General features: G+C 37.7%; 3 protein-coding genes and 1 long non-coding RNA gene across 8 annotated transcripts in view; 2 read left to right on the forward strand and 2 right to left on the reverse strand.

Moving 5' to 3' along the window:
• The window catches only part of ACAD11 (acyl-CoA dehydrogenase family member 11), a 69,802-nt gene extending 65,191 nt beyond the window's left edge, over nucleotides 1-4,611 (reverse strand). The window contains exon 1 of the mRNA XM_036030656.1: nucleotides 4,363-4,611. Within this exon, the coding sequence (XP_035886549.1) occupies nucleotides 4,363-4,511 (149 nt within the window). The 5' untranslated portion in view covers nucleotides 4,512-4,611. The remainder of the gene's footprint in view (nucleotides 1-4,362) is intronic.
• A 535-nt stretch (nucleotides 4,612-5,146) lies between these two features.
• UBA5 (ubiquitin like modifier activating enzyme 5) lies at nucleotides 5,147-26,437 on the forward strand. Of its 5 annotated transcripts, none has more exons than XM_036030657.1 (13): nucleotides 5,149-5,447; nucleotides 9,885-9,930; nucleotides 10,030-10,119; nucleotides 13,120-13,229; nucleotides 14,023-14,109; nucleotides 14,742-14,826; nucleotides 15,837-15,941; nucleotides 16,116-16,243; nucleotides 18,730-18,865; nucleotides 19,125-19,200; nucleotides 19,343-19,449; nucleotides 19,972-20,088; nucleotides 20,397-21,559. In XM_036030657.1, the coding sequence occupies exons 1-12, from the start codon at nucleotides 5,287-5,289 to the stop codon at nucleotides 20,053-20,055; spliced, it is 1,215 nt and encodes a 404-aa protein (XP_035886550.1). In that variant the 5' UTR covers nucleotides 5,149-5,286; the 3' UTR covers nucleotides 20,056-20,088; nucleotides 20,397-21,559. The 5 variants fall into 5 exon arrangements, with proteins under 5 accessions (XP_035886552.1, XP_035886550.1, XP_035886551.1 ...); XM_036030658.1 differs by having other exon boundaries at nucleotides 19,972-20,084; XM_036030660.1 differs by lacking the exon at nucleotides 5,149-5,447 and having other exon boundaries at nucleotides 10,030-10,114; nucleotides 19,972-21,559.
• Nucleotides 14,833-15,444, forward strand: LOC118501595. The gene is made up of 2 exons (XR_004904220.1): nucleotides 14,833-15,094; nucleotides 15,321-15,444. It is a non-coding gene; the product is annotated as an uncharacterized LOC118501595 (long non-coding RNA).
• Nucleotides 26,091-26,931, reverse strand: part of NPHP3 (nephrocystin 3) — a 38,589-nt gene continuing 37,748 nt past the window's right edge. The window contains exon 27 of the mRNA XM_028518465.2: nucleotides 26,091-26,722. Coding sequence (XP_028374266.1) covers nucleotides 26,542-26,722 — 181 coding nt within the window. The 3' untranslated portion in view covers nucleotides 26,091-26,541. The remainder of the gene's footprint in view (nucleotides 26,723-26,931) is intronic.

A 26,931-nucleotide genomic window follows, 5' to 3' on the forward strand; every position in this document is an offset into this window, starting at 1 on the left:
GCAGATTATCTTTTGATATCCTACTACAACAGTATATCTAGGGTACATACCTAAGAATAGAATTGCTGCATCATGGGGCATATATATCTTTCTATCTTCATTTTTACAAGATCATGCCAAATTGTTCTCCAAAGTAGCTGTATTAATCATGCTCCTACAAACTGTGGACATGAGTCCCTGTTGCTCCATATCCTGATCAATGTTTGAAATTGTCATATTAAAAAAAAAAGTCAATACGGAGGTGTGAAATGGTCTCTCATTGTTTCTATCTGTCTTTCCCTGATTACTACAGTGCAAACGACCTTGGGCATCTTCAAGTCTTTTAACCATTTTTCTGTTGGGCTATTGGAGCTCCTTATACATTCTGGTTATTAATCTTTTATCCATTATTTTTATATATTACAACATTTTTTAAATTTCACTTTCTTTAAGGTGTCTTTCACTGAAAATGTACCAATCATTTTCTTAATGGTTGTGCTTTCATCTTTTTAAAGATTTTCTTCTCTACTCCAAAGTCAAAGATCACATCCTATATGTCTTCCAAATAGTTTTAGTTTTGCTTTAACACTAATTCACCTGGAATTTTGTGAGACAGAGCAATGAAAGGGTCTAATTTCAATGTTTCCATACAAATAATAATTATACCTGTATAACGTATTGAAAAGTCCTCCCCTACACATACTGATTCTTGATGCCAGCATTGTCATATATCAAAATTCTGCGGATTTGTGGATCTTTTTGTGGGCACTTTATGATTTTTTGGCTTATGTCTGTGTCAATATCATGCCTTCTTAATTCAAATTTCTTATTTTGTTCCTCTTTGGAAGTTTTTAGTATTCTTAGTCCTTTGCTCTTGCACATAAAATTTAGGAGTAATTTCTCAAATTAGAGATAAAAATTAAGATTTTGATTGTCATTGTACTGAATCTATACATCAAGTAGAAAAAAAAGAGATTTACTAATGAAATTTTCTATTCATAAACATTGGCATCTCTCAATTTGTTTTTAAGATTCTAATAAAGTTTTATAATTTTTTCTGCTAATGTCTCTACATATTAGATAATATTTAGATAATTTATATTCTTGATGAGCTTATTAATTGCATCTTTTTGAAGATAACATCTTAACTGTTGCTAAAGTACAGATATGCAATTGGTTTTTGCATGCTGAACTTCAATAAACTCTGTTATTATCTACTGATTACTGGCTTTTTAAATCCATGAGTCATTTAGTTTCTAAACACGTATTTGGTAACTTCCTTCAGCTGATTTCTAAACTTTAGGCATTTATATTCTGAATTTTTTAACTGACATTTCAGAATTTTTATTTTTATTTTATTTTTTTTAAAATGTTACTTATTTATTTTTAGACAGAGGGGAAGGGAGGGAGACAGAGAGGGAGAGAACCTGGTGGTGGTGGAACAGGCTGTCCCACACTCACATGCGGTGGATAAAAATCGGAAGGGATACCTTGGGAGCCAGCAATCCCACCCCCATGCCAAACTGCACAGCCCAGGGTTCCAGTGCCAGAAGATAAGTCCCCATAACTTCTGGCTGTAAAAACCAGTAGGGATTTGGGTGGTGAAAGAAACTGCCAGATTTTCAGGAGAGTCCATTTAAAGGGCCCACAAGGATTTAGAACATGTGCAAACTCTGGGATTCACCACCAGGGCAGCAGCTGGGAGGCCATCAGTTACATACAGGAAGTGGGTGAACTGATTAGAAATGGGGTGCATGCCAGGCAAACCTCCAGAAACCAGGCAGCAGCAGCACTGTCCCCTCTCCTAGTCCTCCCCCCACACAGAGCCACAAATCAGGTGAGGTGAGTTGCCTCACCCTAGAGATTACTTAAGGGTCCGCCCCACACAATTTACAGGTGCCTTTTCTAAGATAAGGAGTCAAAACAACTCTACTTAATACACAGAAACCTAGGGCAGCTGCTGAATTGAGGAGAAAAAGAAATATGGCCCAAGTGAAAGAACAGAACAAACCTCAAAAAGAACTAAATGAAATGTTGATGACCAATCTATCAGATGCAGAGTTCAAAACACTAGTGATCAGGAAAGAACTCACTGAGTAAGGCAAAAAATAAGGGAAGAAATGAAGGTTACATTAAGTGAAAAAAAAAAATCTACAAAGGCCCTGGCTGGTGTGGTTCAGTGGACTGAGTGCCAGTCTGGGAACCAAACAGTCGCTGGTTTGATTCCTGGTCAGGGCACATGCCTGGGTTGCAGGCCAGGCAGGTCCCTAGTTCGGGCTGCACGAGGGGCAACCACACATTGCTGTTTCTCTCCCTCTCTTTCTCCTTCCCTTCTCTCTAAAAATAAATAAATAAAATCTTAAAAAAAAATAGTGGGGGGGACCAACAGTGCAGAAAATGAAGTTGAGAATCAAAGCAATGATTTGAAACACAGGAAGGAAAAAGCACCCAATAAAATAGCAGGGAGAAAGAAGTATTTAAAAAATGAGTGTTAGCTTAGGAACCTCTGGGACAACTTTAAATGTACCAACATCCAAATCATGGGAGTGCCAGATGGAGAAGAAGAGTAAGAAACTGAAAACTTATTTGAAAAAATAATGAAAGAAAATGTCCTTAATTAGGTAAAGGCAATAGACATACAAGCTCAGGAAACCCAGAGAGTCCCAAAGAAATTTGACCCAAAGAGGACCACACCAAGACACATCATAATTAAAACACCAAAGGTTAAAAATAAAGAGAGAATCTTGAAAGCAGAAGAAAAAAAAAAAAAGCAGAGAGTTAACTACGACCCAGTTCCCATAAGACTATCAACTTATTTCTCAAAAGAAACTTTGCAGGCAAGAAGGGACTGGCAAAAAGTTTTCAAAGTGATGGAAAGCAAGGACCTACAACCTAGATTACTCTATCCAGCAAAGATTTCAATTAGAATGGAAGGGCAGATAAAGTGCTTCCCAGACAAGGTAAAGCTAATGGGGTTCATCATTGCCAAGCCATTATTATATGAAATGTTAAAGAATCTTATTTAAGAAAAAGGTCAAAACTATGCACATTAAAATGGCAACATATTCACAAGTATCAACAACTGAATCTAAAAAAACAAACCAAGCAAACAACCAGAACAGGAACAGAACCATAGATACGCAGTTCATTTGGCAGGTTATCAGTATAGCAAGGAGCAAGGGAGAGAATCGGGGAAAGGAGCAGTGATTAGAAGGCAAAATTGGTAAGTACAAAATAGACAGGGGGACAATAAGAATAGTATAGGGAATGGAGAAGCCAAAGAACTTGTGTGCGTGACCCATGGACATGAACTAAGGAGGGAAGTTGCTGGAGGGAAGTGGGGTACCGGGTGGAAGGGGGCAAAGGGAGAAAAATTGGGACAACAGTAGTAGCATAATCAATAAAATATATTTTAAAAAAGAAAGATGGGACGAAAAAGCCCCTTTTAGCTGTCTATCTCTCTTCCCTTGAGCTTGTCAGGCATAATTAACTGTTTTTTTTCTCTGAGCCTCTATTCTCAGGACGAGATTACTGAAAAGTATCCCCACACAGTTGTTTCAAAACTTAATACAAACAAGACAACCAGACCAGAGGCCTGGACCCTGACCCCAAAGACAACAGTAAAACAAATCGAAACCTGCACCGTCCGCCTGAAACCTCCCGATATACAGCTAATTGACATGACTGCCCAGCTCCAGCTCCATCCCCCCTCCCCCTTTATCACCCAATGAAAACTTAAAGCCTCTGCAATTTGCCGTGGGTGTATCTCTTCACACCAGACCTTCTCCTCTTGGAAAGTGAATAAAACTTTGATCTCTGCCTTTTCTTCTCTTTGTGAATTCTTTTTACAGCCCAAGGCACTGTCCACCCTAATAGGGAACTGTATTCTCAGGATCGTCTTTACTAAAGCCCAAAGTGGTGCTGTCATTTGCCTAGTGGAAGATCTAGCATGAGAAGTCGGATCCCCCAGCTGGTGCCATTAACTCAGCCTCGTAGAACATTGCAAATTATAAAGGAATTTCACCTGATTAACGGGCAGGGGCGCGGGGGAAGATCTTATGGACTAAAAGTTGAGACAAGGCCTCTGTATACCCCACAGAGCTTCCAAGCCTCAGTGAACCTTCGAGGTACATAATTGTATCCTTTAACAAAGATTCTTTCTCACGGTTTTGGAATTGCGATTACGATCGCTTCCATTATCGCCCGCGAATTGGAAAATACCCCAAATGGAATACAAGGGACGGGTGATGCCAGCTCCTGGCTGCAGAATGCCTCATTAGGAAAATAAACTGGGGTGCGGAGAATTGGGAACCCATCCAGGGTCAAAGGAAGCAAATCACAATGCACAGATTTGTTTCTATTGGAGAAGGCTGGCGTCGATACCTGTACTGGGCAACCGTCAGCTTGGTCTCAGGCTCTGCCCCAAAGCCGGGCAAGTGCTGGTTGAGGTAGGCCTCCAGGGACCTGCAGTTGAACTTATGCTGAGGCAGCACTTCGGCGATGTCTGAATCGCCAGAAGGATTCGTCTTCATGATTGCTGCGGCAGGACCCACAGACGCTGAATCCACAGATAATTCCGGCGCGAGGAACTGCTACTTGACGGCCAGGGGGCGAGGCCGCTGGCGCTCAGGCTCCAGCCAATCACGCACGTTAGGCACGATTGCTAAGCAACCCTGGCGGGTAGGATCTAGTGATTTCGGCTCTAGTCAGGCAAAGTCGGTACGACCTCTTGTGGTTTAAGATTTTTAAATGACCAGTCAGCGTCAGAATTGGAGACCTCAATTTGAAAGACGGCGAAGCCGCACTAGTCGTTACCAGCAAATAAGAACGCGGAGGCCTCTTTCATTTCTAAACGTACGCACTCGCAGGCGGAAGACCTGTAGGTCCGGTTCAGAAAAGCGCCCGTCCGGCCCTCGAGCCCAGGAATAAAAGATCCTGGTGTTTCTCCTAGTCGCCCAATTTAAAAGGCAACATCGGTGGCTGCCCGCTCTGCACACTTAGGACCCTGGCTCTGCTGCTGCCTCTCTTAGGACCCCACAAAGAAAGAAATTAGAAGGGGCTTTTGTTTGTTTGTGTCCTGAGGGGGAGGGATGACTGCAACCGGAACCAGTACCGTGGGAGGCTTGCGGGAGTGGCCGAAACGTGTCCTTCCGTGAGGCGCTGAGAGCACTTCCCCGGGGTTCTGCGCTTGGAAGGCCGCTAGGTGCCTCCTTACAGACTCCTCTGGAGCCCCGCAGACCTGTCAACGTGGGGCGGCGGCGAAGGCGGCGGCCGGGGCTGAGAACGTTAGCGACCGGAGTCCCAGCCATGGCCGAGTCTGTGGAGCAGCTGCAGCGGCGGGTTGAGGAGCTGGAGCGAGAACTGGCCCAGGAAAGAAGTCGGCGGGCCCTCGGGGGCGGCGACGGAGGAGGCGGCCGAGCCCGCATCGAGAAGATGAGCCCCGAGGTGGTGGACTCCAACCCCTATAGGTGACCGCGGGTCGGAGGGGGCGAGGGGGGCGAGGTCACGGTCTTCGTGTGGCCTTGAGTGAAGCGCTTCCCTTTCATGCAGCTTATATGGCATCCCACCTCCCTTTTCTTGTTCTGGGGGTCCTGGCCCCCAACAGGCAAGGCTAAGCCTTAGTACGGGTCAAAAGATGTTCTTTCGCTTAAAAAACCAACCAACCAACCAACCAAACAAACAAAAAACAAAGCAGAACCCCCAAACAAGTGAATCAGCCATATGGTACTGCTCCTGTGCCGGCCCAGGACACGTATGCAGTTTTCTACCGCTCCTAGCTGTATCATTCAGCCTCATAAAATGGATAGTAACAGCTTTCAAAAGGTGACATCAAATGTAAAACCCGCTAAACATAACCTTCGAGTTCTGAGTTTCGTAAAGGCTTCTTAATGTTTCTTAAATTGGGGGCGTGGTGGGAATAGCTTGATTAGTTCTTTTTTTAATTTTTATTTATTTTATTTTTAGAGAGGGAAGGGAGGGAGAGAGAGAGAGAAACACCAATGTGCAGTTGCTGGGGGCCATGACCTGCAACCCAGGCATGTGCCCCGACTGGGAATCGAACCCGCGATGCTTTGGTTCGCAGCCCGAGCTCAATCCACTGAGCCACGCCAGCCAGGGCGCTTGATTAGTTATAAAGCCATTGGATTTTACCTGTTCTGTCCCCTCCTCCTTTCTCCGTTTCCTCAAGTTTGTTAAGTCAGCAGCCGAATACAGCGGACCGGTTAAGAGTAACGTCTCTAGAGTCAGATTAATTAGATTTAAATCCCAGCTCTTAGTAGCTGAGTAACCTTGGGTCAGTTATGAACATGTCTGCTTCGACTTCTCACTTGTAAAATGGGGATAATGGTAATATCTTTTTCTGTCAGAGTTGTGAGGATTGGAAATGTCAGTATATGTAAAATTCTTAAAAGAGTTTGTACATGCTAAGCTTTGTAGAAGACTTTATTGCTCAGTTGTATATACTAACGTTAATTGAGCTTTCATTACCTGCTAAGCACTTTTCATGCGTCGTCACTCATGCATTTCCTCTCCACCACAACCATAGGAGATGCCACTGCTATTTTACCCATTTTATAGATGAGAAAATTGAGGCTTAAAGAGCTGTTGTGACTTGTCTCAGGTCAGGGAGCTAGTAGTATATAGTAAGGCCTGAACTGCCATTAGATTTATTTTATTTCAAAATTCACATGGAACTGTCTCCCCAGTAAAAATAAATAAGCCACTAAGTAGTGTGGCTAAAATTTGGATAGTAGGTGAAAAGCTTTAAAGCAGGTGACAAAGAAAAGATGGTATTGTTGTTCTTTTCCTTTAAAGAGCAGGAGAGTTTGGATTTTTAAATTTTTAAAATTTATTTATGACATAAAAAGCCTCAGGAAGTTTTGGAGTGCACGAATTTTTTTAACCAATGTAAAATGAAAATTAGTATTTAGGCACAAAGATTTTAAATACAATGTTTATAAATAGAGAAACCTGACAAAATTCTAATTGTTCCATAATTACAGAAGAGTTCATATTAACCCAAATCAAATGAAATCATTCCAGGTTCTTGTTTTTCCCTCATTCATCAGCTCTAATAAATTAGCATGTTGTCTTAATTCTACTTTCTTCTTTTCCTTTTTGTTTCGATTTTATTGAGATATAATTGACAGGGTGCGTGTATTTTGGCTGTTTGCAAATATGAAGGGTTTATGATCCAAAATTTTGAGAATTTGAATAAGTATGAACTGATATCTCTAATAAGAATGAGTGGAAACTGTTCCATTTGGCATCCTTAAACATTTTGTAATTTTACAAATGAAAATTTTGAATTTTTTCCATTCAAGAATGGAAAGCAAGGAGATGTGGATCATAGATTTAGAATCATCTTTCAGGCATTATTTTAAAGTGAGACAATCCATTGACATTGTATTAATCACAACCAAACCTTCAAAACTCAAATACATTTAGTATTTTCTATCTTATTTGCACCATTTGTGTTTTTTAAAACTGCTACATAGAAGATGGCAGTTTTCACCCAAAGCTCTTCATTAGTACATGGGAATTTAATAAAGGTCCACCTTAATTTTCTGAATGTTCCTTCAGCAAACATTCAGTGAGCACCTTTTTATTTCTAGCCCTCCAGGATGGTATTATCTACCACTTATTGCCGTTCCTTATGCACAGACACTGGGGAATACAAAGTAAACATGCTCATTTCCCTCCAGAGATTACAAGATGAGTGTGAGATAGATAGAAAGTTAAACATGGGATTGCAGTGTGAGTGGTAAGAATTATGATAAAGTACAAGGTTATCAAAAAATACAGGAGAGGGGTTTGTAGGTGTTCTACATCATTTAACTGCATTGAGTGACACAAAAGAGGTATAAAGCCTCAGACCCTCAAAGACATTTTGCTTTAGTTTGAGAGACTCAATGGTTGTGAAATAATGATCCAATAACACAAATAACAGTAAAATTATGTGAAATAGAATATAATTATAAGCATATGGAGAAAAATGAAAGGGGGAGCAGAGGCTTTAAAATGAGAAAACTTGGTTTCAAATACTAGTTTAAAACCCCAGCTCTGATCCTTGTTTGTCAGTTTGCTGATTTTGGGAAAGTTAATTAACCTGAATCTTTTTCCTCATTTGTAAAAGGGGGTTGTAGTACACTCTTCTCGGGGTTACTTATGAAGACTAAAGAGAGCATCAAGGTAAAGATGGCAGATTGGTCACAGGCATTTATTATCACTGTCTACCTAGTCCCACCAAAATGACAGTAAAGTAGAGGGTTTCTATTAATAATCAGGATGGGGGGTCCCTGTACTTGAAGATTATAGTAACAAAATTTTAGAAAGTAGAAAAGGGATGAATGACTGATAACCAATTTAATGGATCCAGTGAAGTCGACTCTTAAGCCTACAGTTTACATCACAGAATCCCCCAAAGGCTTAGGATTGAGCACAGGTACTTCTACAAGGGCTTAAGGTAGTACTAAAAAAGATATGGTTGAAAGTGTGTTGGATAAACAGAGCCCAGGTTTCCTATATCACTTTTTGTAGCTGAGGTAATCTAATGCCTCTTCTCTACATGAAGACTAGAGACTAGATTTACTCATTAAAGAGAGTAAAATAGAGGATTTCTATTAATTGAAGCAGGCCTTTGTTTACATACTGAATGCTAGGACTCCCAGCCTTGCTCTTCCCATTAACACCCCCACACAAACAGCCATACACACCTGTCATGCTGCAAATTGAAAGATTCTTCTTTAGGGAATCTGATAGAGCCAAGAAGAAAGAATGACTGACATTGTGGGTTTCAACTAAATAGCCCAGCCAGATCACCCTACAGTGAAGCCCAAAGTCAAACAAGATAGCCCACATCTCTGCCTTTATTAGTGTCTGGCTAAGTATGAGCGGAACAAAGGAAAAGAGAAGCTCCTCTCACGAAAGAAACAACATAAAAATGTTAACTTGAATAGACTATGTAAGGGGAACACATCCCCAACATTATCATTACCCCCAGATGAGAGATGGCATTTTGTAAATGAAACAGAACAAGGTGATACCAAAAAATAAAAATCATTTAGATGATTAAAAAGAATTCTTGAAAGTGGGGAATAACAAAAATGAAAATTCAATAGGAAAGTTGGAAAACAAAGTTTAAAAAAAAGTCCAGAAAATAGAACAGAAAACTAAAATGATGGAAAATAGGAGAAAGAAAATAAGAGTAGAGGACCAGTCCAAGTGGTCCAACTTCTAAATAATAAGAGTTCCAGAAAGCTGATTCAGGAAAACAAACCAAACAAACAAGGAAACCATCAGATTCTTCAAGGAAATTTCTCAGAACTGAAAAATGTGCACCCAAGTTGATAGTGTCCACTAAGTACTCAGCACAATAGATGAAAATAGATTCTCACTAAGGCAAACCGTGAAGTTCCAGAAGATACTGGAGTTATAGCTTAGAAATTTTGAGGTGAAATTATTTCCAATTAAAAAAAATCTTGTTGTGCCCTGGCTGATGTGGCTCAGTGGATTAAGTGCCAGCCTGCGAACCAAAGGGTCGCTGTTTCAATTCCCAATCAGGGCACTTGCGTGGGTTGTGGGCCAGGTCCCCAGCAGGGAGTGCTTGAGAGGAAACCACACACTGATATTTCTCTCCCGTTCTTTCTCCCTCCCTTCCCCTCTCTCTAAAAATAAATAAAAATAAAATCTTTTTAAAAATCTTGTTGCATGGTCTGCGAAGGTAGACATTAATGTTTTTAAAGCTGACCTGGTGATTTAGTTTCATCTGGTAAAACCCAGCTGAAAGATTTCTTCTCTTTTAATGGATTAGTAATGACTGATTTTTGGTGTCTATTTTCTGTGATGTATGTTTACCTATGTTACTAAGGTTGTAACCTTTAAAACATTTTTTTCTTTGTTTTAAGCCGCCTGATGGCATTGAAACGAATGGGAATCGTAAGCGACTATGAGGTATGATAAACCTTCCCAAGTTTTTTGAAGATGATTGCAATAAATGAAAATAATTTTTGATGACTTATGAACCAAGACATATAATTTTGCATTTTACAGAAAATCCGTACCTTTGCTGTAGCGATAGTAGGTGTTGGTGGAGTTGGTAGTGTGACTGCTGAAATGCTGACAAGATGTGGCATTGGTAAGGTAAAAACATTTCTCTTTGCCTATTAGGTAGAGAACTACTCACTTCTGGAGTAAATCAGGTACAAATTAGCATTTTTCTCCCCTTATTACTAATGGTTTATTGATTTGTGGTGTATTTATTCAGATCGTTCTTTCTACCCAAGGGGGCTAAGACATGGCCCCACCCAAATGGAAGCTGGTGTTAATGCTGATTAAACAAGGACTACCTAATTGTGTTCGGGCACTTTTTTGTTTGGGGTAATGTATAAACAACTTGGACTTAAGTGTTTAAAATTGAACTGGAGAATGGTCCAGATTTTTTAAACCCATATATATTTATTTTATTTTTTTCTAAAATTGGCTTAGATTGTGGATTGGAAGGAGAAGTAACTTTATTCCAGGGATCAATCTACCAGTCTTAGACTTACAAAACTGGAGTCCATGATGTTAGATATATAGAGGTTGAATATATAAACTCTCCACAAATTATGTACACTTTAATTTGTCATTTTGGTAAAGAATGCATTTTTCTTTTTTTCTTTTTTTTTTATTTCAATCATTGTTCAAGTACAGTTTTCTCCCCCCTACTCCCGTTCCAGCCCCTCCACCCAACCCTCCCCCCTTCCCCCCATTACCCCCCACCCCTAGTTTTTGTCCATGTGTCCTCCAAATTTGTTCCTGTAATCCCTACCCATTCCCCCCTGAAATTCCCTCTTCTCTCCCCTCTGGCCACTGTCAGACTATCCCCTATTTCAGTGTCTTTGGTTATATTTTGCTAGTTTTTTGTTTTGTTTTGTTTTGTTGTGTTGTTTAGATTCCTGTTAAAGGTGATATCATGTGGTATTTGTCTTTCACTGCCTGGCTTGTTTCACTTAGCATAATGCTTTCCAGCTCCATCCATGCTGAGAGAATGCATTTTTCCATAAAGTTTATCAGTGTTTTTTTAATATGTTGGTTCACTCCACATGCCAAATTTGTAAAAGAAAGTAATTTCAAAGTTGTCACTCATTTATCAATATAAACAAGACAACACCAAAATAATAAAAATGTTTATTAACATTGTAAAGTCTGTGAAGAGGCTCACAAAAGCCAGCCATCGCTGCTGATAGCTGACGGAAGTGCCCTGGCGGACGGCCAAGGGCAGCACAGGTCCTGGGGACCCGTGGTTTTCAGGTTTGACTGTGTCAGGTGCCCTTGGAAGGCTCATTAAACCAAAGATTACCAGATCCTACCCCAGTGGTTTTGATCCTGAAAGTTTCAGGTGGACCTAAGAATTTGAATTTTTATCAAGTTCCCAAGTGATTTTGATGTTGTTGCAAGGATGGCACTTTAAGAACCTCTGGATCCTTGCTACTCGAAGTATGGTCCCTGAAGTAGTAGCATCAGCATCACTTGGGAGCTTATTAGAAATGCAGATTCCGAGGCCCCACCCCAGGCATGCTGAATCAGGACCTGTATTTTAACAACATCTCCAGATGACTTGTATGCATATTAAACTTGGGGAACTGCTCCTGTATATTCACAAGCTCTAGGTGATGCCGATGCTACCCCAGGGCACACTTTGAGTATCAAGTGTCTAGAACAGTGACTGTCCAATACTGCTGTAATTAGAATTACCTGGGAAGTTTAAAAAATTCCGATATCTGGACTGCATCCCATAATAAGTTAATCACAATCTCTGGGAATGGGACCCAAACATCTGTATTTTTTTAAAACTCCCCAAGTGATTCCAATGCGCACTTAAGGTTGTACCCTATGGATCTACATAGGTAAGTAGAGAAGTGCAGGGTTAGAGAGCCAGAGCCCACTTTTTATCACCAAAAGTTTTTGGAATCCCTAGCACTCCTTGGATTCCCAGATCCAGACCAGCCGCTTTATTTTACAGATGAGGATACAGGCCTAAAAAGTGAAACTGAGTCACCCATGATCAGAGCTAATTAATGCCAGTGTGACAACTCACTCCTCCTGTCTCCAAGTTTAGGGTTTCCTGCACTTTACTCATAAATTGGCTGTGAGGCCCACACTCAAACTTAATGCTTGGCCTGATCTAATAAATATTGTTGAATGAGCTTAAATAAATCATATTTTGGAGACTCTGGGGTTAGAAAATTGTCATAGGGGACACAAGTGATATCTTTTCTAGCAAGATTTTAAGGGTTACCTAGGAGTTGTTTTTATGCACTGGGTTAATTTTTTTTAGTTTCCATATTGAGAAGAAGAAAAATTCATTTTTTATTTTATTGTTAAATTTAAGATGCTGGGAGTTGTATTACAAAGTCACAGAATTTTAGATCAAGGAAGAGACTTTGGAAATCCTTGGGCCCAGCCTGTTCTTACTGATGAGAAATAGGATCTTTGGGCCCATTTTCCTGTTAAAGTTTGTGTGTGTGTGTGTGTGTGTGTGTGTGTGTGTGTGCACGAGAGAGAGAGAGAGAGAGAGAGAGAGAGAGAGAGAGAAACAGACAGACACTGTCATGCCCGAATATATATAGCAGCAAACAGGAAGTGATTAGTTAGTAATTCCTTTTGGAATAATGCTCTAGCCATGGCATGGGTACTTATAGTATCATATACACAAAATGAGTCATACTATACTATAGTTTTAAGTTATGGCATTTATTTTTATCTTATTGAAAATTTTATTTATCTAATGGGTTCTTGGCTTTTAGCAAGAACTTGGAATGAAATGGAATGAACATTAATCATTTGGGAAGACAGTACAGCATCATGGTCAGGGTGCAGGTGCTGGGCTGAGAATGTCCAGACTTGAATCCCTTTTCCACTACAACTTAGCTGGATGGCTTTTGAGCAGGTGCTGTAGTTAATCTCATTTCTAAAATGAGGATAACAGTATGTATGTATTGAACACTTACCTCCTATGAGCATTAAATGAGTTAATATATGGCACCCAGTGTTTCAGAGTTTATTATTACTGTCAAACCGTTAAACCCATCAAATGTAAAGCCTACTATTTCATTCTGTGTTATGCTTTTCATCAGAATACTGCTATTTTTGTTTTAGTTGCTACTCTTTGACTATGACAAAGTGGAACTGGCCAATATGAATAGACTTTTCTTCCAACCTCATCAAGCAGGATTAAGTAAAGTTCAAGCAGCAGAACATACTTTGAGGTAAATGGAATAGCAATTAAAGACCATATTTATTGAAATCTTACTTTGTGTATTTGGTATGAGTTAACCTAATGTATAAATGGACCTGACTTTTTCTTTATAAAAATGCAGGTTTCACTTATGTGAAAGATTCTCTTATCTCTTGGATCTGGGTTGGCAACCTTTTCCTATATAGGGCTAGATAGTAAATATTTTAGGCTTTGAGGGCCATATGACCTCTTTCAAAACTGCCCAACTATGCCTTAGCAGCTGTAGGCAATATAAAAATGAATGAGCGTGGCTTTGTTTCAATAAATTTTATTTATGAGCTCTGAAATTAAAATTTTATACATTTTATATATCATGAAATAATTGTTGTTCTTTTGACTTTTTTTTCCTGCAGCCATTTAAAAATGTAAATCCATTCTTAGCTTGCAGACCTTACAAAAACAGGTGGCAGGTCGGTTTTGGCCTCAAGGCCACGGTAGGCCAGCCCTTATTCCAGGATGTTTCTCTGTGGGCCCAGACACACTTGCACTGAACTGAGTGAAGGAACAAAGAAACTCTTTTGTCAGGCCCAGATGTAGCTAACAGAATTGATAAGGCTTCATTTTCAGCACATAGATTGTGGGAACATTTTTGTAAGCCTTCTGATAATCTATGTATTAAGAGATAGAAGACTCCTTAGAATGTTCGTTGAGTACCTTGAATTCCGTTTCCCTGATCTCTGTTAAGTGATCTTTAGGTTTTTTTCCTGCCTTCTCTTACTGTTCTTACTAGTAGGTTTTATACTCATTCCTTTGTTCTCTCTTAGGAACATTAATCCTGATGTTCTTTTTGAAGTACACAACTATAATATAACCACAGTAGAAAACTTTCAACATTTCATGGATAGAATAAGGTAAAATTTTATTTGTGAATATTTTGCACAATGTCCAGCTCAGTGAAACAAGTATTATTAGAGAAGATACTGATGATTAATTTAATGAGTTAATGGAATGAAATATATTTTTGTTTTTAAAAGTTAATTTTTGTGTAGTTTTTATATAGTGGGAGCTCAGTTAAAAGTGTATATATTGTCCAAAATACAATGGTAACAACAAAATAAAAACAAACCAAAAACACCCTATTATCATAATAGTATAACAAGGAATCCTCAATTATACATTCTGTGTTCTATAATATATTTCTATCTGAAAGTGGTTTTCTAGAGACTATATTACCACTGAAATAATGAGTTGTATTCAATTAACTTTTTACTACATTTGAATAAGAGTCTGAAAGCTAGTAGGTAAATGGTAACTTTTGTAAGTAGACTTTATACTTGCATCCTTGTATGTCTTGTGTAAGAAGTGCTGAACTATCATTGATATTCTATTAATAGTTACTTAATACTCTTTATACTGGATCTTTAATATTACTATTTCATAATTATACTTAAACATTAATGAAACAATAAACGTGTGCCTGAACAAATAAGTTAAAATGTATTTTGTGTCCTGATTTTTTTCCTAATAAAATTTATTTTCTTAGTAATGGTGGTTTAGAAGAGGGAAAACCTGTTGACCTAGTTCTTAGTTGTGTGGACAATTTTGAAGCTCGAATGGCAATAAATACAGTGAGTATTCCTATTGTGTAAAATGTACTTACAGATTTATCTATTTTCCTGTATGTTCTATCCGTGTATGTTCCCCATCCTAAAAGTAGTTCTGCATTTAAACCCTTTTATAATGTGCCTTATTTATTCTTAATGTTCCCTTCACCTACCTTCGAAATGCACTCCAATGGCTGGGGCATCTGTCTAGCCTTGCTATTGGGGCATATGTTTCAACGCCCTACTCTCATGTGCCAATAGAGGAAACTATAGAATAGCAGATACTTGTGAGGTACAATTTTTTTTTTAAGATTTAATTATTTATTTATTTATTTTTAGAGAGGGAAGGGAGGGGGGGGGGGAGGGAGAGGGAGAAAGAGAGAGAGAAGCATCAATGTGCGGTTGCTGGGGGTTATGGCCTGCAACCCAGGAATGTACCCTGGCTGGGAATCGAACCTGGGACACTTTGGTTCCCAGCCCATGCTCAATCCACTGAGCTACACCAGCCAGGGCGTGAGGTACAATTTTTAAAATAAAGGAACATCTTACAATACTGTTATTCTTTGTCAGCTTTGGTTTTAACTTTCGTTACTTTATTTTTAAGTAAATGTAGAAATATATATAAATTGCCTTTAAAAATGGTATCTCAAAAATATAATGGAATTCTTTTTAAAGTATTGTGTTTTCAGCTTTTCAAATGACATTTGGCATTTTTTATTGCTGAAGTAATTTTAGAAAAATGAAGTTTTACATCAGTAAGAAATTCAGTGAACTATGCTTCAATTTAATTGGACTATTTATTGACTGCCCACCTTTAAACAGAGTGACAATGGCCTAGAAATTCCATTATTTACAACTTACCTCTTTTACTCTGAAAGTTAATTTCGGAATAAAATTAATTTACATTTATTATACTTATTAACTTATACTTAATTCATAAAATACATTTATTTCAACCTTTTTTATGAAAAGAAGTTATGGTAAACTACTTCTTGCTTTTTTATGTTCTTTTACTTTTACCTATTTCTACCAAGGCTTGTAATGAACTCGGACAAACATGGATGGAGTCTGGGGTCAGTGAAAATGCAGTTTCGGGGCACATACAGCTCATAATTCCCGGAGAATCTGCTTGTTTTGCGGTATGCATAATTCATTTAGGGTTATTGCTCACCATTAAGTACTGCAGTTCCTACACACATTGAAAGTGTATTACAGTTCAAAGAAAAAACAAACTGAATACGGTGGAACACTATTTGGAGCATACACACTTTCCCTTTCTTGACATATACTCTCTTTTATTCTTCTTCCTGCAGTGTGCCCCACCACTGGTGGTTGCTGCCAATATTGATGAAAAGACTCTGAAGCGAGAGGGTGTTTGTGCAGCCAGCCTTCCTACCACGATGGGAGTGGTTGCTGGCATCCTGGTACAAAATGTGTTGAAGTGAGTGAAGCCTAATTTTTCTGAATAATCTCATGTCTTTTGATTTTAAAAAAAAGATATTTTAAGAAGTATTTTAAGTATTGGAATGACCAGGTAAATATTTAATTTAGATTTTGAAATTTTGTCTTAAATATACATATATTTTTAATTTTAAATACTATGTATAATATTTGTATACTTTTTATTTGTATGTAATATACATTAATAGACATAATTTAAATGGACACTTGACTCTTGAACAGTGTAAGAGTTAGGGCACTTACCCTTGTGAAGTCAAAAATCCACATATAGCTTTTGATTGCCCCCAAAATGTAACTAGTTAATACTAGTCCCTTGGTATCCACTGGGGATTGGTTCCAGGACCCCCATGGATACCCCAATCGGAGGATGCTCAAGTCCCTTATATAAAGTGGTATCAAACAATGGATATAGTCAGCCCTCTGCATCTGCAGATTCCTGGGGATACAGAGGGTTGACTATGTAGTTACTGAAAAAAAAAAACAAAAAACATGTATATGTGAACCCTGTGCAGCTCAAACCTGTGTCATTCAAGGCTCACCTGTATAATTATTAATAAGTATAATAATATGCATACACATTTGTATCACTGCCTACATTTGGAAAAGCTTTTGTTAAATGGTATAATGGTACTGGTGTATTTATATGTGACTCAACCAAATAATACAAATTTCTACAGGTTTGCCCAAAGGTTGGAGACTTAGGCATAAACTCACGTGTTTCCACTCTCTTGATTTAACTCTTACTGAAAGTAATATGAGTGTGATTAAACATTAACCAGGGTAATATCTCTGTTATCCCAAAACAAATATCTAGCAACCACACCAGCTAAGTCTGAGTTTCAACTTTCATCATCTCATGGCACACATAAACTAATTACTAAAATTCTGCAGCACACCAAAAAGTATATTTTTTTGCTGATCTGACAAAAATGGGTATAATTTTGACTCATTCACATAGGATGGCTATTGTTGTGTTGGCTATGGTCGTTTTTTATTTGACAACCTCAGGGAAAAGAGCTCAGTGCCCCTGTCTAGTCAGGTACTGCACACTTTAAAAATTCTTGGGGCACACTGGTTGAAAATTTCAGATCTAAACTGTAACTAAATAAGACAAAAGTTTCTTCAAAACTGAAGTTGATGTCAAAGAGTTTTTGAATCAACTCACAGTTAAAAGTAGAACTCCTTTAGGTGCTCCCTCTTTCAGGTCATTTTTTTTGTCACTTGACAATGTTAATAAGCTTATTATATTTCTTAAACCTTCAACACAATAAGAAGAGGCTGCGACATGATATAGGGAGGCACTCTGATATCAGAAGTGTCCACTGCCAGCAAAGGTATTATAAAAAGCATACATAAGAACTCTCAAGGCAACTGTCTGGAGCTATTTTATATAAGAGCAGACAGCTTGCACAAACTTCAGTAGGCCCCATCTAAACAAAACACTTCATAGAATGACACAGAAAGGGGAAAAGAATCATGGCTGTGAAGTATTCTCTCACAGATGTCATATTTAGCAAGCCCTCTATTGAGGGACACTTAGGCTACTTACAGATATTTTGCTATTATTAATAATGCTGCAAACATCTTGTCATATATTATCAAAATTTATGTAAAATTTATTTTTACAGATACTACTAAATTTCTCTTTCAAAGGGATTGTACATTCCCATCACAGTGTAGGAATACCTGGTTTGCCCACACCTTTGATATCTTTTGACATCATAAAACTCTTTAATCTTGGTTCATAGGACATGTGAAAAATGGATATCTCTTTTAATTATATTTGTGGTAATTTGAACACTTTTTCTGTGATTTGCTCATATTCTTCACTCAGTTTTTTTGCTTTTCCTTGTTCTATATTAAGAACATACATTGGCAAATATTTTTCCTTTTGTTGTTTATCTTATATATATCATTTTCCCTCTATATATAAGCTTCAAAAAGATTCAGATTAGACTGGGGGGAAGCACAGGAAGCTTTATGTATACTGAAAATGTTCTGTGTTTTGATCTGGTAGTAATTATATGGATGAAGACTTTTATAAAATTTAATTGAGTTTTACTTTTAAGATTGTAAACTTTATAGTAAGTTATATATAAAATTTTTTAAAAATTAGATTTAGTATCATATCTCAGGAATTTTTAATATATACTTCTTTGACATTTTAATCTCCCTGAAATCAGTATGCTTCTTAAAGTTGTTAACATACCATAGTTTAATTGGCAGCATTTTATCTTTATTAGAGATTCAAAACACAAGACTTCTGTGATTGATGAAAGTAATCTTTTCTTGATGTCATTCAACAAATATTTTCTATGAGCCAGTCCCTGTAAACAAGACAATAAATTTCTTTTCTTGTTGCAAAACTTATTACTTATTTCAAAATTGTTTTTTAAAATCCAATTACTTTCTTTTAATACTTTCATCCTTTTATTTATTTAAGTCTACTTTGATTTGTTTCTCTAGGTTTCTGTTAAATTTTGGTACTGTTAGTTTTTACCTCGGATACAATGCAATGCAGGATTTTTTTCCTACTATGTCCATGAAGCCAAATCCTCAGTGTGATGACAGAAATTGCAGGAAACAGCAGGAAGAATATAAGGTACATGTCAGTCTGTCAGAATGTATGAGAGCGTTTTGCACAGGATAATAACTTTGAAAAGAAAAAATTATTTAGATTTGGAATGATAATTGGATTCTGGGTTCTTAAAACTTTTATTCATCATGCTTCAAAATAAAAATTCTGTTCAAAGTCCTTTTTGCTTTCGGTAGGATAAAAAGCCTGTCTAAATTCTTGATTAATAATGTGTCAGAGAACTGAGAATGAATACAAATGCTTTGACACTGTTTGATTTCTACAGAAAAAAGTGGCGGCACTGCCCAAACAAGAAGCTGTTCAGGAAGAGGAGGAGATAATACATGAAGACAATGAGTGGGGTAGGAAGCCTTCCATAAGTTGGAAGGGCAGCCTAAAACATAATTAGGGAATCTAATTATAATTAAGGGTATACATGTTTTGAGTTCTTATTGCTTATTAAGTTCCTTTAAAACTGTTAAAAGGTCAAATTTACCTCTGCAGGTATTGAGTTGGTATCTGAGGTTTCAGAGGAGGAACTGAAAAAATCTTCAGGTCCAGTTCCCAACTTACCTGAAGGAATCACAGTGGCCTACACAATTCCCAAAAAGGTACATCTAAAATCTGATTTACCATAAGTAAATGCTATATCAGAGAAAATGTTTATCTTTCATCTGCATCCAACTCTATTAAAAATGCTAATGTATTATTTCTGGTATTAGATATTTTACACTATAGGCATCAAGATGTGTGAGAGAAGTATTCAGTGCCAATATGGATGTGTGCACAGCACATTTAAACTTTGTTCACTCATTAATGGATCAAGTAAAATAGATTTTGATAAAATGAAAATATTTTTGGAAGTTGGTAGTTTTAGCCGCAATACCATTTAAAAGTACCACTCTTAGTAGATACCTCAGGAATATTGAAATTACTGCCTTGTTAATCAAAAGACTGATGTGGAAAGTAAAAGGATTTTGTCTTTCCTAAAAATTAGAAGGCATATTTACTAAAAAAACTTAACTTTGTAAACTTGTTGAACATGGTTAAAGCTTACTGATTATGTATTTCTAAGCATCAAGAATTGTATATGGTTATTTTTTTTTCACTATGTTTTCCTCCTTTGTTGATAGCAAGAAGATTCTGTACCTCAGGTAACAGTGGAAGATTCTGGTGAAAGCTTGGAAGATCTCATGGCCAAGATGAAGAATATGTAGATAATGGACTGGACTACATTTTAATCTCTTTGTTTAAACCTGTTCCTTTGCAATTAAAAAAAAAAGTCATTTTAAAACCTGACAAAATTTAGGGCAACATCAATTGATGTGTATTCTTTGCTAAATTTTTGTTATACTTTTTGAAAATACTTTCACTGTTGCTTGTTGTTACCCTATCCTCAACTAAATCAATAACTCTTCATTCTAGTAAGGAAATTTCACAGGATTATTTTAGGCAGTTATAAATCTTACTGAAAACTTAGCCATTGAGATGTTTGGATCTTTGTGAAGGATGGAAGAAAGGACCAATTTGATGCTACACATACTCTTTTTATTTCCAGTAATCCTTTGTGGTTTGTGGTCATGGGCAATGAAGCAGTATGAGGTCCTGAAATATATGCAGGACAAGAAAAGAAGTACTGCTGGTGGATTTGCGCCAGTAGGCGTGTTCTCGTAGTTTTGGAATTGCTCTCTACAGGAAAACTGCCCACCACACTAACTTGGCCAACAATGAATTTACAATGGTTAACCTATGAAATGCAAACATTCCCTCAAACATTTCCTGATTACAAACTGAAATGTAGTCATTGGAAAAGTTTGTAAACTTGTGAATTATATATTCAAAGTCAGTTGGGCAACCTAAAGGACGTTTTTTCATGGATAGATAGGTAAAGGTACTTTGAGGAAGTACAAACTATATTTCTCCACTGACCAAGGAAACAGAATCACGGAGCCTGTGGGACACATGTCTGGAATCAGTGTACTTTACTGAGGGGCAAGGGATGCATGTAGGCTACAGTCATCTGGATTAGAACCCTCATGTGCGTTACCTTCTGAATACTGTATTACATTGAAGTTTGACTCCCTAGTACTGACAAGGGTTTGTCCAGCAGAGTGGGCGTTAAAGAGGCCTAAAGTGCCTCTGCAATGACTGACACGTGTTTATTCACTGGAAGTGTACCATTTGCCCCGATCATGACCACTAAATCGTAAACTGATTCACCGGTTTTCTCTGGACTTACATACAAATAATGAAGGCTTAGAGAGCCTTGGCTGTAGCAAATCCCTATTGGCTGGGAGACCAATACAAAATCATGCATGTGTAACCGTTATCCGAGTGAGCACCTGTCTCACTCAGGTTCCCAGTGTCAGAGGGAGGGAGATCCGTAACCCAAGAGAAGATGTGTAGGCTGTTGTTATGCTTATCTCCTATTCTGATGATTCTTTTGCTTTGAAAATATGTCTAAATTATATCTTTAGGGGGAAAATGTTAGTAAAAAAATTAAAAAGTTTATTGTCCACTTGTAAAACTTCTAAAAACTTATTTCAGAAAGCCCCAAGTATCAGATGTGTTCGATATATTAGTTTTGAGATTCTAGGACCGTATTGTGATTCTTTGGTTTACAGTAATGTCAGGAAAGTAGAGGGATAGTTTTCTAGCTGTGAGACTTACGTTGCCTTGGTACATCATTTGACATTTTTAAAATTTAGTGTATTTATCTATAAAAAAACTTTTCTAGTTACTAGAGATGTTTTGAATTTCAAAAAAGAAATTCAGCATTCCTAAATCCTATTTCTTTGTACCTTTGGTATGCTAATTTGGTAAGGCTTTATTTATTATTTAAAATGTTAATAGTTTGATAAAGGATAATAGCTAGAACTTGCTATCTTCTAAAGACAGTCTTTGTCTGCTCTTGGCACTGCACACTCCTGATGTCTTATTTCAACAAATCTTGTCTAAGTTGTCTAATTTTTTAAAGATTTTATTTATTTATTTTTAGAGAGGGAGGCAAACCTCAGTGGTTGCCTCTCACATGCCCCCTACTGGGGACCTGGCCCACAACCCAGGTGCGTGCCCTGACTGGGAATCGAACCAGTGACCCTCTGATTGCAGGACAGTACTCAATCCACTGAGCCACACCAGCCAGGGCTAAGTTGTCTAATTTTTTGATACTATATCTTCCATTAAAAAGTTATTGGGTTATTTCACCAGGAAAAAATCTAGTAACAGGTATCTTTTGGAGTCTAGAGTGTTCTCTTGACAGTTTGATTGCCATGAAAACTTGTATATGCAGGCAGCTAATTATAAGAAATGAGTCCTTACTGAAATTTATACTACTAAATAAACCCATAGTGCTTGACAAGATTTAATACTATCTAATGTGAAAGATGTAAATACACTCCCCAGATTGCCTTAGAACAAAATATCTAAATTCTAGTAAAACAGTATGTTCAACTTTAATCCCTTCCCTCATTACTAATGGGAAGTTAGTTTGTGATACTGCTCAAATGATTTATGTAGTAAAGTAGATATATACTATGGGTTTCTTTAAAGAAAAATCCTCCCTGAATACCTATAAACACCCTGACCAGCACAAAAAGGTAATGATCATTGAAGAGTATTAAGGAAGATTTGAGCCCCACCCAAACTGCATTAAAATTTTTTCTATAGAGTATTAATAAAAAATTATTACTACCATAATTTGGACCCACCAATTCAGTTTTATAACTGAGCTGTTGAAAGGTTCTTTTTTTTTTTTTTTTGGTGAAGGAGTATATTAATGTGAACATAATATCCCTAGTTGAGAACCTCAAATACACATAAAGATCTGTCCCAGGTATCTTTTTTTCTTTCTTTCTTTTCTTTTTTTTTTTTTTTTTTTACTTTATCAGGCAAAGGCCCTTTTCTAAAAATTTTATTGATTATGCTATTACAGTTGTCCCACTTCCCCCTCTTCATTCCCCTCCACCCTGCACACCCCCTCCCACCCACATTCCCCTCCTTTAATTCATGTCCATGTGTCATAAGTTCTTTGGCTTCTACATTTCCCATACTATTCTTACTCTCCCCCTGTCTATTTTCTACCTACCATCTATGCTACTTATTCTCTGTACCTTTTCCCCCTCTCTCCTCCCACTGCCCTGTTGCTAACCCTCCATGTGATCTCCATTTCTGTGGTTCTGTTCCTGTTCCAGTTGTTTGCTTAGTTTGTTTTTGGTTTTGCTTTAGGTGTGGTTGTTAATAATTGTGAGTTTGCTGTCATTTTACTATATGTTTTTTATCTTCTTTTTCTTAGATAAGTCCCTTTAACATTTCATATAATAAGGGCTTGGTGATGATGAACTCCTTTAACTTGGCCTTATCGGAGAAGCACTTTATCTGCCCTTCCATTCTAAATGAAAGCTTTGCTAGATAGAGCAATCTTGGATGGAGGTCCTTGCCTTTCATGACTTGGACTACTTCCTTCCAGCCCCTTCTTGCCTGTAAGGTCTCTTTTGAGAAATCAGCTGACAGTCTGATAGGAACTCCTTTGTAGGTGACTGTCCCCTTATCTCTTGCTGCTTCTAGAATTCTCTCCTTTTTAATCTTGGATAATGTAATTATAATGTGCCTTGGTGTGTTCCTGCTTGGGTCCAACTTCTTTGGGACTCTCTGAGCTTCCTGGACTTCCTGGAAGTCTATTTCCTTTGCCTGATTGGGGAAGTTCTCCTTTATTATTTGTTCAAATAACTTTTCCACTTGTTGCTCTTCTTCTTCTCCTTCCCCTTCTGGTACCCCTGTAATTTGCATGTTGGAACGTTTAAAGTTTAAAGATGTCCTGGAGGTTCCTAAGCCTCTCCTCATGTTTTTGAATTCTTGTTTCTTCATTCTTTTTTGTTTGGTTGTTTCTTCTGTTCCACACCGTTAATTTTAGTCCCAGTTTTCTTCCCATCACTATTGGTTCCCTGTGCATTTTCCTTCATTTCACTTAGCGTATCCTTCATTTTTTCATATTATTTCCGACCAAAATCAACCAATTCTGTGAGCATCCTGCTCACCAGTGCTTTGAACTGTGCATCTGATAGGTTGGCTATCTCTTCATCACTTAAAAGTATTTGCCCTGGGGCTTTAATTTGTTCTCCGGTTTGGGCCTGTTTCTTTTTCTTTTTCTTTTGTCTTGTTGCTCCTGTTATGTATGAGGGGCAGAGCCTTAGGTGTTCACCAGGGCGGGTCAGCCCAGTCACTGGGTTGTGATGCAGTCTGTGGGGGCGGGGTCCGAGAGTTAATGGCTCTTGCTCCGCTCTCTGAGATTTCAGTCCCTTCCCTCCCTTCCCACTAGCGAACTGGGCCCTTCTGGTGCTGATTCCCGGGTGGGTGGGCTTGTGTACATTCTAGGACCCTGTGGGTCTCTCCAGTGAACTCTCCTATGAGGCTGGGAGTCTCTCCCTGCGCCTCAATCCCCACAGGTGTTTTCTATCAGTGTTTTGAAGGTTTTTTGAAGCTTTATTTTCCCGTGCTGGGACCCTGGGCTCCAAGGTCTGTCTCGCTCCCCAGCTTCACCTGGTTTGTCTGCACGTGAATGTGTGACTGCCTGGTCACCCTGGGCGCCTCACTGGGTCTGCCAGCTGTCACCTGTGCGCCCGGGTCTGTCAGCCACTGCCTTGTTCACCAGGGTCCGCAAGCCACCGCCTTTTTTTTTTTTTTTTTTTTTTTTTTTTGCTGTGACCCCTCTCTGCTCAGTGCCCAACTCCACCCCTCCTACTGGTCTGGATGAATGTGTCTAACTCCTTGGTTGTCGGGCTACCATACAGTTCAATATTCTGTCAGTTCTGGTTGTTTTTTTTTGTTTCTAAATTTTTGTCCTTAATTTGGTTGTGTGAGGAGGCAGTGTGTCTACCTACACCTCCATCTTGGCTGGAAGTTTCTTTTTTTAAGTATGTATTTTATGTGAAAACATCTAATCAAAATATAGTTTTAAGAATTATATTTAAACCTAAATTTTTTGAAATTTAATCACCCCAAATATAATTAGTAAATTGTTAGCATAAAGTCGCTTGAATAATATTAATAACTTGAAAAATGCTGTTTTCGCTTTTTGTTTTTCAAGTCCAAATTTTGTAGGAATAAAAAATAAATGGCTATTATTCTTTTGCTACTTTTGCCTTTTTTCAAGGTTCTAATATATTGATCTCAAATGATTTCCTAAAGCAGTTTTTAAGGCACTTAAACTTAATGTATTACTTATGTGTTATCACTAAATAATCAAATTTTAAATTCTAATAGCTTAATTATAAAATCAATGTCCAGTATATTTGTAATTAAATTACTTTGTGCCTTTCATAAACCCACAAAGATGTATTATGGTCATATTTGATCTTTTTTCCCTCTTGAACTTCTCTCAAAAGGGGGAAGAAGGATGAGGATGTTCATTTTATAAGATTCTACCCTATTTCTTTTGAAGTCACCACTGTTTTGCCTTAAAGTTAGACCACTGCTTCTTAAACTTAGGTGCATCTGAATCACCTAGGGATCTAGCTAAATTGCAGATTCTGATTCAATAGGTGCAGGGGAAAGCTTGAAAGTCTGAATTTTTAATAAGCTCCCGGGTGGTAGTTCATGGACTACTCTGTAAATAGCCAGGCCTTAAAGTCACTAAAATCCTGGAGTCACCAAAGCTCACGTTGAGCAAACTACTCAGCAAGTAGTGACAACATTCCAGTCCCTTTTATAATGTTCAATGCATTTCTTAATTATGTAAATATAACCCACTTGTATAAATGAGTGGGGAAAAGTCGGAACATCAAATTGTACTTTTATTTTAAAACAGTGAAGCATGGTTGTTATATCTTTTCACCTTTACAATTACTACATATCAGAATCTTACAAGTATTAAAGTTGACGATTTTATTATATATAAATACATAAATGGTACAAAACAATATTAAAACTGTGACAATATTTATAAAATCTATAAAAATATTTAATTTTCAGTATAGAATGGCAAACCTTTTAAGGAAGGACAGAGTAGAATGCCACGTCCATATTTTAGGTGATGTCTAAGAACGCCAACGAGCTTGATTTGTTACTGCATTAACGACTTCAGATTACACAGATACATACAACACAGTAAGATGTTACACAATGTAGAGAGCACGGGAAACAGAGGGCTTGGCCCAATCTGCTCAAGGAAAAGATAGAGTAAGAAAAATGTAGCAGTCAGAGATTTCTGTTATTAGTTCATTTTACAGAAGACAATTCATACTTTTCATAAACATTATCCCTTTATTTCTTGGAACTTTTCTTTGAGGTAGAGAATTGGGCCAGACTACTGCTGCAAAGCAAGGTAAGCAATGGTGAGGTAACGTAATGTCTGAGAGATGAAAAGAACATGGATGGAATTCTTAGACTCCTCGTCGTAGCTACTCTGCCAGCTCTTGTTGAGCAGAGGCCAGTCTCTATTCTTCATGTCGTCTGAGGACTCGAGTGTCTCCACAGCCTTGGATCCCATACAACAGGGAAGTTGGCTCTTTCAGCTGAAACTGACATAATCATGACTCAAACGTCAATGAAGTCCAATCGAAGTTTATACAAATACCACTTAAGTCATACAAAGTAAAAATAAATTTTCTTAAAAACATTTTAATAAGTTTTAAGTTCTAATGTTCCAAATGCTTTTTCATTATTTTATCCTGAGGTGCATTTTCAATGAGTTGTACTTGCTGCTACTACCTTTGTCCTTGATGAAGGAAAACATTAGGAGAATGGGTTGTTTTTACACTAAATGTATCTCCACTGGATGAGTGTCGGGAAGGAGCTTTTCCACCCAAAAGGGACGTTTCTGCTTCTTTTATTTCCATCGCCCTTTTGTATAGTTCAGCAGCTTTTTCAAAATCCCCTTCTTCATAGCTATAAGAGGGGGAGAAAAACCTCTTAAAATCTGAATATAACCTTCTAACAATTCTAAATGAACTTACAGGATTAAAAAACAACAAAAAACAAGTGAATAATTGCTTATTTTTACCCTAGTACATTTATTTACTCGGATCAAAAAAAATAGAATACCCAAACTCCTTTCCTTTCTATTTGTGCTGCTATGGAGCACTCAGCATTTCAGT

This window comes from Phyllostomus discolor, chromosome 7, assembly GCF_004126475.2.
Source record: "Phyllostomus discolor isolate MPI-MPIP mPhyDis1 chromosome 7, mPhyDis1.pri.v3, whole genome shotgun sequence".
NCBI lineage: Eukaryota > Metazoa > Chordata > Mammalia > Chiroptera > Phyllostomidae > Phyllostomus > Phyllostomus discolor.

Coding starts and splice junctions, on each gene's coding strand:
- UBA5 (XM_036030657.1), top strand. CDS start 5,287: ATGGCCGAGTCTGTGGAGCAGCTGCAGCGGCGGGTTGAGGAGCTGGAG. Junction 10,120..13,119: donor CAAGATGTGGCATTGGTAAG/GTAAAAACATTT, acceptor TTTTTGTTTTAG/TTGCTACTCTTTGACTATGA. Junction 19,450..19,971: donor CCTACACAATTCCCAAAAAG/GTACATCTAAAA, acceptor CTTTGTTGATAG/CAAGAAGATTCTGTACCTCA.